This window comes from Macaca nemestrina, chromosome 20 (assembly GCF_043159975.1).
Source record: "Macaca nemestrina isolate mMacNem1 chromosome 20, mMacNem.hap1, whole genome shotgun sequence".
In the NCBI taxonomy this organism is placed as follows: domain Eukaryota; kingdom Metazoa; phylum Chordata; class Mammalia; order Primates; family Cercopithecidae; genus Macaca; species Macaca nemestrina.
In genome coordinates this window covers 55,097,362-55,109,361 of record NC_092144.1, presented here as the reverse complement: position 1 = coordinate 55,109,361, position 12,000 = coordinate 55,097,362, and the positions used below count along the sequence as shown (strand labels likewise).

The window sequence follows — 12,000 nt, the reverse complement described above, 5'->3', positions numbered from 1 at the left end:
TCAAAGTATAAATTCATATTTTGTAGGAAATGTAGTTTACAAAACAGTATCAATCGCTACCCCCAATCCAGGTGACCCACTTTCCCCTGAAGGGAGACGTTTAGGTCCTATTTCACTGGGCAAGGGTAAAATGATTCAGTAGTCTTCCAGGTTAACAGTAAATTCTTCTCCCAAGGCTGGGGGCGTCAAGGCACAGTCTGTATGAGGCTCACCCTGTCTGGTCCTAGGCTGGGCTGCTTGCTTGGTAGGTAGGAATTGGGGTGGGGATGGGGGCTCAGGGAAGGGTCTGGGCCCTGAGACTTCTGCTTACAGGAGGGTGCTGGGAAAACTCTGCGTTGGGCTGGGGAATCCCCTCTCTCCCATCTTTGGGGAACAGGGTGGGGAGGGGGTAAGTGGGACCCTGCTGCCTGGAGGGCTCAGGTCTGAGCAGCAGGGAGCCCTCAGTGCCCACTCCAGCAGACCTATTGGGAATTTACTACCTGAAGACAAATTATAGGTGTAGGGTCTTCTTTGTGATTTGGGGGGAGTCGAGGCATTGGTGGGGGGTGAGAGGTATGATCTAAGGTCACAGTCTGGGAGAGGAGTCCTTGGGATCAGAGGTTGTGCAGAAGCACCTTCCCCACCTCCTGCCTCATGAGATAAGGTTGCCAGGATTCCATTATCATGGTGAGTTTCTCTGGGCTCATGGATTAGGGGTCATAGTGGAGCCACCAAGGTAGAAATCACAAATGGGATGCACGTGTGTTAACTGACAGTGGCCTGGCCAGAGGTCAGGGGGCACTAGATCCTTGGCAAGAAAGCTAAGGGATCAACAGGTGAGATGTGAGACACCAGACGCGTGGCAGCTCACACGTACATGGCCCGGGACATGACAAAGCCTTTGCCCTGGTAGGAATCAGAGGGGCTGCTGTAGGACAGAGCATCGTAGATGGGGTTGATCTTATCCAGATACTCTTCCTCCTCCTCCCCCTCCTCATCCTCTAGATCCAGGGAAACGTCTTCCACAACAGGTGGCCCTGGAGGCACCGGGATGGGGGATCCCAGGCTTGTGGCTCCAGGGTGCAGGGGTCCTGACCGCTCTTCCAAAGTGGGCAATTCATGGTATCGAGGCATTTCCTGGAGGTGGAGAAGGGACAGGAACTCAAGATCACTTCCTACGCATGACACAGATGACCAATCTGCTCTTGACCCCCAAATCCTGACCACTCTCTCCCCATGCCAACAAGATGCCACCTCACTCCTTGTCCATGAGGTCATATTGCACTGGGACATTCATTCGGCCCTTCCCTAACCCAAAGCCCAGCACACGCAACTCACCCTGTTAATCCTGGGACTCACCTTTGTCCCTCGATCTCTGCAAATCTTTCCCCGTGAACTTTCACCTCAGTCTCAGCCTCAAGTACTTAACCTTGGGCTCTAAACGGCCCTTTGAACCTTCAGCGCAACCTCAGTGACCCCTGACCTCCGGTAGACCACTGAGGGGAGTGACTTGATTTGTCTTGTCCCAGCTTCAGGGATGGTATCCAGTAAATGTAGATAATCAATTTGCTTTCATTCTATTTTATTATTATTATTTTTTTGAGATGGAGTTTTGCTCCTCTCTCCCAGGCTGGAGTGCAATGGTGCAATCTCGGCTCATTGCAACCTCTGCCTCCCAGGTCCAAGCGATTCTCCTGCCTCAGCCTCCTGAGTAGCTGGGATTACAGGCGCCTGCCACCACGCCCAGCTAATTTTTGTAATTTTAGTAGAGACGGGGTTTCACCATGTTGCCAGGATGGTCTTGAACTCCTGACCTCAGGTGATTCACCTGCCTTGGCTTCCCAGAGTGCTGGGATTACAGGCGTGAGCGATTGCGCCTGGCCTTTTTCTTTCCTTTTTTATTTTTATTTTTGAGACGGAGTCTCGCTCTGTTGCCCAGGCTAGAGTGCAGTGTCATGGTCTCAGCTCATTGCAACTTCTGCCTCCGGGGTTCAAGCGATTCTCCTGCTTCAGCCTCCTGAGTAGCTGGGATTACAGGTGTGAGCCACCACGCCCGGCTAGATAATCAATTTTTGTTGACCTAGTGACTTTTCCTTTTCTTTTGTTTTTGAGACAGGGTCTCACTCTGATGCCCAGGCTGGAATGTAGTGGCACAGCCCCAACCACCTGGGCTTAAGCAATCTGCCTACCTCGGCCTACAGGCATTTGCCACCACACCCAGGTAAGTTCTGTATTTTTGTAGATACACAATGTTGCTGGGCAGCCCATGTTGCCCACGCTGGTCTTGAGCGCCTAGGCTCAAGGGGTCCAGCTGCCTTGGCCTCCCAAAGTGCTGGAATTATAGACCAGAGCCACCACGCCCGGCCCAGGTGATTTTATTTTTTTGTTTTTATTTATTTTTTTGAGATGGACTCTTGCTCTGTTGCCCACGCTGGAGTGCAGTGGTGTGATCTTAGCTCACTGTAACCTCGGCCTCCTGGGTTCATGTGATTCTTCCGCCTCAGCCTCCTGAGTAGCTAAGATTACAGGCTTGTACCACCACACCTGACTAATTTTGTGTATTTTGAGTAGAGACGGGGTTTCACCATGTTGTCTAGGCTGGTCTGAAACTCCTGACCCCAAGTGATCCTCCTGCCTCAGGCTCCCAAAGTGCTGGGATTATAGGCCACCGCGCCCAAGTGACTTTAGATTCTAACCTTGTGACCTTGGGCTTTCTCGCCCCTGACCTCCCCCCACGGAATCCTGAACACACCAGGGACACACCCTTGACCTTGAGTTATGACCTTTAGTCTTTGACCTCTTCTGCCAGGTCTGACCCCTGGCCCTTCAACCCAGACCCCCAGCCCACCTTTGTCTTCCCATGAGCTCCTACCTGCTCCGTGCATGAGGCGCCAGCGTCAAAGTAGGGGGTCTTGAGTGGGCTGTGCTCCGAGGCCCCCAGAGTGAAGAGCTGGGAGGGCTGCAGCAGACAGGGGCGGGGAGGTCAGGAACTGCCCCCACCACCCAGCCAGCCTCTCCCTGCAAGGCCCCTCCCAGCCCTGGGGTGCGTGTGGAGGTGGGGATAGCTTGGGCTCCAGGGAAAGTGCTCACCATCTCCTGCTCCTCCAGCTTCGCTTTTGGGGTCGGTGGCTTGTAGGAGGGAGGTCCCTCTAGGCTGTGGGGTAGGAAGTAGGTCAAGCGGAGACTAAGACCTGAGAACCCCTCAGACTCCAGCGTTACGGCACATGCTGTTCCTTTTGCCTGGGTCTCCCTTTCCCCTGCCCCCTTTTCTTGCCTGGAGTAAGAGTTATTATTCATTCCATGAATTCCTTTTTTTCCTGGAAGCCTTCAGGTTTCCCCAGCGGATCAGGAATTCCTGTTACATGGACATGCCTAGGTGTACTTCCCCCTCAGGGCACTCACTGAATTTGTACTTGAAATGTTATTTATAATTACCATGCCTCATGTGAGCTCTGGGAGGGAGAAAAGATCTGTGTTGGGCCGGGTGTGGTGGCTTATGCCTGTAATCCCAGCACTTTGGGAGGCCGAGGCGGGCGGGATCACCTGAGGTCAGGCGTTCAAGGCCAGCCTGGGCAGCATGGCAAAACCCTGTCTCTACAAAAATACAAAAACTAGCTAGGTGTGGTGGTGCGTGTCTGAGGTCCCATTTACTTGGGAGGCTGAGGTAGGAAGATTGGTTGAGTCCAGGAGGCGAAGGTTGCAGTGAGCTCAGATTGTACCAGTGAACTCCAGCCTGAGGGACAGAGTGAGACCCCGTCTCAAAAAAACAAATTTTGCATACCTCACATACCTCAGACTGCTCTGAGCTATTTTTCTTTTTTTTTTTTCTTTTTTTTCTTTTTTACGAGGTCTCACTCTGTTGGCTAGACTGGAGTACAATAGTGTGATCATAGCTCACTGCAGCCTCCACATGCCCCCACCCCCACCTCAGCCCACCCAAGTAGCTGGGACTTCAGGCACGAGCCACCATGTCTGGGCAATTTTTGTATTTTTTTTGTAGAGACAGGTTTCGCCATGTTGCCCAGGCTGGTCTCGAATTTCTGAGCTCAAGTCATTTACCTGCGTTGGCTTCCCAAAGTGCTGGGATTACAGGTGTGAGGCACCATGCCCAGTCTTTTTTTTTTTTTGAGACGGAGTCTCGCTCTGTTGCCCAGGCTGGAGTGCAGTGGTGCGATCTCGGCTCATTGCAAACTCCGCTTCCTGGGTTCACGCCATTCTCCTGCCTCAGCCTCCCAAGTAGCTGGGACTATAGGCACCTGCCACCATGCCCGGCTAGTTTTTTGTGTGTGTTTTTAGTAGAGACGGGGTTTCACCGTGTTAGCCAGGATGGTCTTGATTTCCTGACCTCGTGATCCGCCCGCCTCAGCCTCCCAAAGTGCTGGGATTACAGGCGTGAGCCACTGCGCCTGGCCCTTCAGTCTTTTATTTTTTAAGATACAGGGTCTTGCTCTATCACCCAGGCTAGAGTGCAGTGACATGATCATAACTCATTGCAGGCTTCAGCTCCCGGGTCAAGTGACCTCCCACCCCAGCCTCCTGAGGAGCCGGGACCACAGGCATGCACCACTATGCCTGGCTAATTTTGTTTTTTTTTTAAGAGATGGTGTCTCACTTTGATGCTTAGTCTGGTCTCGAACCACCAGCAACAAGAGCCTTGGCCTTCCAAAGTGCTGGGATTGGCCAGGCTCGGTGGCTCATGCTTGTGATCTTAGCACTTTGGGAGGCCGAGGTGGGCGGATCACTTGAGGTGAGGAGTTTGAGACCAGCCTGGTCAACATGGTGAAACTCCGTCTCTACTAAAAATACAAAAATTAGCCGGGAGTGGTGGCGCGCACCTGTAATCCCAGCTACTGGAGAGGCTGAGGCTGGAGAATCCCTTGAACCTGGGAGGCAGAGGTTGCAGTGAGCCGAGATCGCGCCTTGGCACTCTAGCCTGGGCGACAGAGTGAGACTCCATCTTAAACAAAAACAAAAACAAAACAAACTGCTGTGTTATCTTCAGGTTTCTGGAATTTGTGATAAAAGGAGCAATATATAGCCAATCAATAGCTTATGTTATTTTAATGTAAATTTTCGATAACAATTTAGGATCTGCCTCTTGTCTTTTTTATTAAAATAATTGTGGGCCAGACATGGTGCTCACACCCATAATCCCAGCACTTTGGGAGGCTGAGGTGGGCGGATCACCTGAGGTTAGGAATTCGAGACCAGCCTGGCCAACATGGTGAAACCCTATGTCTACTAAAAATACAAAAATTAGCTGGGCGTGGTGGCAGGAGCCTGTAGTTCTAGCTACTCAGGAGGCTGAGGTAGGAGAATCACTGGAACCTGGGAGGTGGAGGTTGCAGTGAGCTGAGATGGAGCCACAGCACTCCAGCCTGGGTGACAGAGTGAGACTCCATCTCAGACAAAAACAAAAACAAAGCAAAGTGCTGGGATTACAGGTATGAGCCACTCTGCCTGACCCACCCTGCCTGACCAGTGTTACTCTTTATCTTCGGGTTTCTGGAATTTGTGATACAAAGAGCAATGGATAGCCAATCAATAGTTTATGTTAATGTAAATTCTCCATAACAATTTAGGAACTGCACTTTCTTCTTTTATTAAAAACTCGGCCAGGCACAGTGGCTCACGCCTGTAATCCCAGCACTTTGGGAGGCTGAGGAGGGCGGATCCTGAGGTCAAGAGATCAAGACCATCCTGGCTAACACAGTGAAATCCTGTCTCTACTAAAAATCAAAAAAATTAGCCAGGCGTGGTGGCCGGCACCTGTAATCCCAGCTACTGTGGAGGCTGAGGCAGGAGAATGGCTTGAACCTGGGAGGCGGAGCTTGCAGTGAGCCGAGATGTCACTGCGCTCCAGCCTCGGCGACAGAGCAAGACTCCATCTCAAAAAAACCCAAAAACCAAAAAACAAACAAACAAAAAAGGCCCAAAAATGTAGTAGGAGCCTGGGCTCTGATGAGTCTTCACAGAACAGAGCAGTCAGAGCCACCATGCGTGGCTGTTTTTTTTTTTTTTTTGGTAGAGGGGGGTGGTCTTCCTATGTTACCCAGACTGGGCTCCAATTCCTGGGCTCAAGCAATGGATCCCCCCACTCCAGCATCCAAAAGTGCCGGGATGACAGGTGTGAGCCACTGTGCCTGGCCCCTGGCTAATTTTTAAAATAAATGCCATACTTTATGGCAGAGAGAAACCCATACCTCCCTACTCCATTTAGATCCCAGTTCCTTTAGGTCTGTCTGTTTCACACAGTCAATTATGGAGAATTTTCTGCCACCCTAACCCCTACCCCATACTCCTCAGTTCTTCCACCCCTCTCCCTTTCCCTGTCTCAGGGCCCATCACTTACTCTTCATCCTCCTCTGCCCCCTGCAGCGTCTGCTCCTTCCGCTGCTGCCGGCAGATAAGGATGCCTGTGGCAGCCACAGCAGTTGCAATGATGGCGGCGATGATGCCCCCGATGATGCCGCCCGTGGCCCCTGCGCCTGCTGTGTTGGGGGTCTCTGCAAGGAGAGGGACAGCGTAAGGGGGTCTCCAGGAGGAAGCCACAGCTCCGTATTCCAAGCTACCATCCCCACCCCAAGTCATCGCCTGCCTGTCTATGTCCTCTCCCACGGGCGGGGGACATTCTTTCATTCAACTCAAACTGCTGAGCATGAGGAAGGAGCGAGGACATGTGCCCCGCATGGGAGACGACTGGAGAACAAAACATACATACAAAGTGTCTACCTTCATGGAACTTTGATTCTCGTTGGGCAGGGAGGCCAACAGTAAGCAAACCAGTACAATAGTTCACATGCCAGACGGGAGTAAGTCACGGGGGATACAAAAATACAGAGTGCGGAAGTGATAGGAGGTGCAAGGTGGGGTCCCCAAAGGTAGTGGGAGGGCCTCTACCTTACTGTAGAGTGACAACTGAGCAAGGACCTGAAAGAGATGCCGGGGATGAGTCACGAGAGTGCCTGGGGGCATCACAGGCAGTGCAAACAGCCAGAGGCCCTGCAGGAGGCTTGAGGGGCTTTATGGCTTTTTTTGAGACGGTCTTGCTTTGTCACCCAGGCTAGAGTGCAGTGGCATGATCACCGCCAACTGTAGCCTCAATCTCCTGGGCTCAAGTGATCCTCCCAACTTACCCTCCGGAGTGGCTGGAACTACAGGCATGTGCCGCCAGGCCCAGCTTTTTTTGTTTGTTTGTTAATTTTTTGTAGAGATGGGGTTTTGCCGTGTTGCCCAGGCTGGTGTTGAACTCCTGGGCTCAAGCGATCCTCCCGCCTTGGCCTCCCAATGTGCTGGGATTATGCCATGCTCGGCCTGGCTTGTGTTGTTTTTAAAGAACAGCAAGTAGACCATGTAGCTGGGGCAGAATGAGGCGGGGAAGTGGGGAGATGAGAGGAGACAGGACCGGGGCAGCTAGAAAGCAGAGAAATGCAGGGGCAGAATTCTGGGATCCAGAATCACCTCTGGGGACTAGAATCTCCTTCCACTTATCAGGAAAGAGGTTAGAGCTGGGGGCAATGACTGACGCCTGTAATCCCAGTGCTTTGGGAGGCCGAGGCGCGCGGATTGTTCAAGATCAGCCAGGGTGATGAGCACAAGACCTCATCTCTAGAAAAAATTTAAAAAATTAGCCGGGGGCCGGCCGGGCACCTGTAATCCCAGCCCTTTGGGAGGCCGAGGTGGGTGGATCACCGGAGGTGGGGAGTTTGAGACCAGCCTGATCAACATGGAGAAACCCTGTCTCTACTAAAAATACAAAATATTAGCTGGTCGTGCTGGTGCATGCCTGTAAATCCCAGCTACTCAGGAGGCTGAGGCAGGAGAATCGCTTGAATCCAGGAAGCGGAGGTTGCCGTGAGCCAAGATTGCGCCATTACACTCCAGCCTGGGCAACAAGAGCGAAACTCCATCTCAAAAAAAAAATTAGCTGGGGGCCAGGAACAGTGGCTCACACCTGTCATCCCAGCACTTTTGGAGGCTGAAGTGGGAGGATTGATCACTTGAGCCCGGGAGTTTGAGCCCAGTCTGGGTAATATAGGGAGACCACCCTGCTTCTTAAAAAAAAAAAAAAAAACAAAAGGATGGCTGGGCGCATTACTCAGGAGGCTGAAACAGGAGAATTGCTTGAACTTGGGAGGTGGAGGGTGCGGTGAGCCGAGATCGCACCACTGCACTCCAGCCTGGGTAACAGAGCAAGATACCATTTCAAAAACCAAACCAAACAACAAAACAAAATAAAACAAAAAAAAAACACAAGACTGGAAAAGGGGTCGAGAAGCCCGTGTGCTCCTGGCCCTCTCCTTCCTTCCTAGCACTTCCTGTTTCCATATCTCACGTCTTCCCTAATGGAAGAGTTTTTGGAGCAGCTACCTGTTTACTTGCCAATTTTCACACTAGGCCATGCGCCCGAGGTCTGGCACACAGTAGGTGTTTGGTGGGTGTGTAAGGACGACCCAGCATGGCACTGAAGGATCCACTGTGTGCCAGGCGGACAGAATTCCCCGCTCCTGCCCTCCTGTTGCCTGGGTGGGGTGGGTGGGCGAGTACAGACAATAAACAACCGGGCAAGTACAGACAATAACACGTATGGAAGAGCCCATGGGGGTCACGCACGCATCAGCCTCACTCTGCAGATGAGGAGGAAGCTTCCAGAGGACGCTGGACTATTGGATCTTCATCTTCACTGCTCCCGTTCCACAGCCTGACATCCTCTGGAGGGCTTCAGCGGGTGGGGGAGTGAGAGAGAGACTGCCCCTCGGTCCGCACACACACCTTCATGCTAAACATACTGCTGCTATTCTTGTGGTCATCATGGCAATGTGCACCGGAGGACGGGACTGGGTCTGTGCAGGTCATAGCTGCAGCCCCAGCACCGCCTGGCACAGGGCTTTGTGGGGTCTGTGGAGGTCGACGAGGCTGCATGAGGGCATCACGGGCATGTCCTTACTGGGTCCCGTGACAGCCTTGTGAGGCCGATGTGAACACCCGCCCCGTGTTACAGAGGTGGCACAGAGGCTTGGGAGAGCAGAGGTGACACGGGTAAAAACCTGCCCCTTACTGAGCCTGGGAGTTCAAGGACCCCCTCTATCTTTGCTTTTCCAGTTGAAAGGAGCTGGAGGGAGCTGCTGCCACTCCCAAGGAGTCACTGAAAAGTCCCTTGGGGTGATCCCTGAGGGCAAGGATGGAGAAGCAGGTGAGGGAAGCTACAGTGGGGGTGGCCAGAGATGGGACTTCTCCAGCACCCCTCGCCTGCCCCATGCCCTTAGGGTCCCTAAGAATGGGAGTGGGGAGCAGCCCTCCCCTCCTGAGACTGCCAGCAACCTGGGGGAGTTGAGGTCTGAGGCTCCATTGGATCACAGCCCTCTGGCCTCCCATTCTCTCAGGACGCAGGGAACCTGACTGAGCCCCTGCTGTCCCCACCCCCACCTGCACCCGAGGGTCTCTGGACTCCGACCGGTCTGGCCACACCATCCAGAAAGGCAGCTTCTGTCCTGGGACTCAGAAGTCCAAATGTTCAGGTCTCTGAGCCCACAGTCCAGTGACCTGAATCCTAGTTCCACGAGCCTCGCGGTTCTCGGCTGTCCAATGCGTCTTTCAAGGATCCAAGTGGTCCGAGCCCCACAGCCTTCCCCAGTCTAACCCCTTCCAGGCTCTCATTCCCAGGGGACGTGGATCGGCTCTTCCCAGCCCTGGGACCTAGGAGTCCCTGTCCCACCCCCTCTTTCCCCACCACCCAAGGAGGGGGTCTGATGTATTACAAGACACCCCCAATGTTTTCCTCCAAGGCATTTATTAACTCCTGAGTGTCACGGGGCCAGGGGCAGGCTGGAGTCAAAACCAAGTCTCTGGGGGCGAGGGTCCTCTCTGGATCCCCACAACTCAGCTCCCCGGGCTCCCCATGCAGCCCTAGAGACGGGAGAAGTCCAGTGTGCCATTCCACCTCCCTCCAAGTCCCAGGAAAGTGGGAGGCAGTGTTCCACTCCAGTGTTGTCCAGACGAACAAGTCCAACCAGTCTGGAACCCTAGGCCGGCGTGGCCCAGTTGGGGGCGGGAGGGCTGGGCCCGGCTCTGTCTCTGTCTGTGTCCAGGTCACACATAAACTGCCCGCCGTGAGATGAGGGAGCCGTCCAGCTGGGACTCCATGTCATCCTCGAGTGCTGGGGGTGGAGGCAACATGAGGCCTTTCTCTGCCTTCTCTTCCTCCTCCTCCTCCTCCTCCTCCTCCTCACCATCTGGTTCCATGGGACCAGGGACTACTGGTGTCCAGAAGACAGGGTCCCCATTTCCCAACACCTGAGTTTTCGGATCGTAGAATCCCCCGTCGCCGCTGGCTCCTCTTCCTGTTCCTCCAAGGCTCTTCCTCCTCCTCCTCACCCTCAGCAGAATGAAGGCCAAGGACCCCCCAGCCAGAAGTAGCAGCACCAGCAGTGTCCCCCCCACGGCCCCCCACACCAGTGGGCCCACGTCTCGGGGCGAGGCCCTGGGGGTTTCTGAGGAGAGAGAGAAGGAGGGGTGAGAGAGAGAGAGAGAGAGAAAGGGAGACACAAGGTCATGAGGATAGCTCTGGTGAGGGGGTGGGGGAGACGCAGGATAGGCGGGGAGGAAAGGAGCGGGAGTGACCATAATTAGGGGGTGACTCTAAGCAGAAGAATGGAGGAGGAAGAGGAGTGGGGGGGAAGGGGAAGCCCCTCCGCCCTTCACTACAGCCTGAGCACCACTTTGTACAAGGAGGGGATGCCAACCAGTGGTCCCCAGGTGTTCACGTTTTGCAAAATTTAAATTGCTAGCCAACCTTTCAAAAATCAGGCGATTTCACTTAAAAATCCAGGTTTCTCTTAGGGGGGAAAAGATCAGATCTGGCAACACCAAACTCCCACGTCTGGCAATCGCTGTGGCTGAGTGGAAGCTGGCTATTCGGATGCAGTAGATCTGGCCGCCCGGTCACTGGCCGGGACCCTGGCGCCACCTGACTTCGCAGCCCTCCCTGAATGTGCTATGGGGTCCTCACACAGCTACGAGCTTGGGGGCACACCCCCTCGGGGGAGGACAGTTGGATTTCAGTGGGAGGCTGGCTGATCCCAAAGCTCTCTGCAGAGGGCCACAGACTCCTGATACTTCTGCCCTCTCGAGTGGCTGGGAGCATTTATTCCAAGTGCCGTGGCTGCCTCCTCTCTGGGCCACTCATCCCCAGCGTGTAAAATGGGGTTCTCATAGACCGGGACAGTAGGACTTCCTTAGTGCTCCCTGCAGGGGTTGAGCCAGGGAGGATGGGAGGGAGCAGGGAGGCAGAGAGAGAGGAAGCCATGAAGTGCTGAGGAGGGAAGTGTGAGCAGGGAGGGATGGGGCTCCTGGGCCCCAAGCCAGGGACAGGTATCAATGTAACCAGAACCTACCCACTGTCACTTCCCCCATCCCTGCATGCAAGGCCTAACTGGGACAGACGGGGGTGGGGGTTCACCCACACCTGACCGCACCTCTACACCTCTACTCACAGGAGAGCTGAGACCCAGGAAGGACATCTGTTTCTGTTGTTTTCAAACAGGGGGTCATGACCCAGTGGGCTGTCAAATCAGCTTAGTGACTCACAAATAGCATTAAAAAAAGAGGAGGATAAAATCTTTTTTGGCAGGGGGTAGGGTGGTATATACGTCTCTAGCTATACGCTGGGTTGAGGAGTGAAACAGATTTTTCTCCATAATGGAAGTGCTGGTCACTAACTGGACCAGGTTGAGCCTATCTCGGGAGGTCTGTCTCTGTTTCTGGAGGTGGCGTTGGTGTTTTGGAACTTGATACTGAGTCTGTTCATGTCTAGGGTTGAAAGTTCTGAATCAGGCTCATGTGGTGGCTCATGTCTGTAATCCCAGCACTTTGGGAGGCCGAGGCAAAAGGAATGCTTTGAGGCCAGGAGTTCAAGACCAGTCTGGTCAACATAATGAGACCCTGTCTCTATTAAAAATAAAATGTTCTCTGAGTCTTCCTAAAGATAGATCTGTCCTGCGGTGTGGCATGTGTACCTATGTT

The 12,000-nt window shown here is 53.6% G+C and overlaps 1 protein-coding gene across 2 annotated transcripts in view; it reads right to left on the bottom strand.

The window, feature by feature from the left end:
* The window catches only part of LOC105478519 (nectin cell adhesion molecule 2), a 43,391-nt gene continuing 31,391 nt past the window's right edge, over positions 1-12,000 (bottom strand). The window contains exons 6-9 of one of the 2 annotated variants that reach the window (XM_071087116.1): positions 6,332-6,485; positions 3,070-3,133; positions 2,852-2,938; positions 1-1,116 (exon numbers count right to left, since the gene is read on the bottom strand). In XM_071087116.1, coding sequence (XP_070943217.1) covers positions 847-1,116; positions 2,852-2,938; positions 3,070-3,133; positions 6,332-6,485 — 575 coding nt within the window. In that variant the 3' untranslated portion in view covers positions 1-846. Of the gene's footprint in view, positions 1,117-2,851; positions 2,939-3,069; positions 3,134-6,331; positions 6,486-9,750; positions 10,470-12,000 lie in introns of those variants that run through there. The other variant, XM_071087117.1, reaches the window with a different exon arrangement.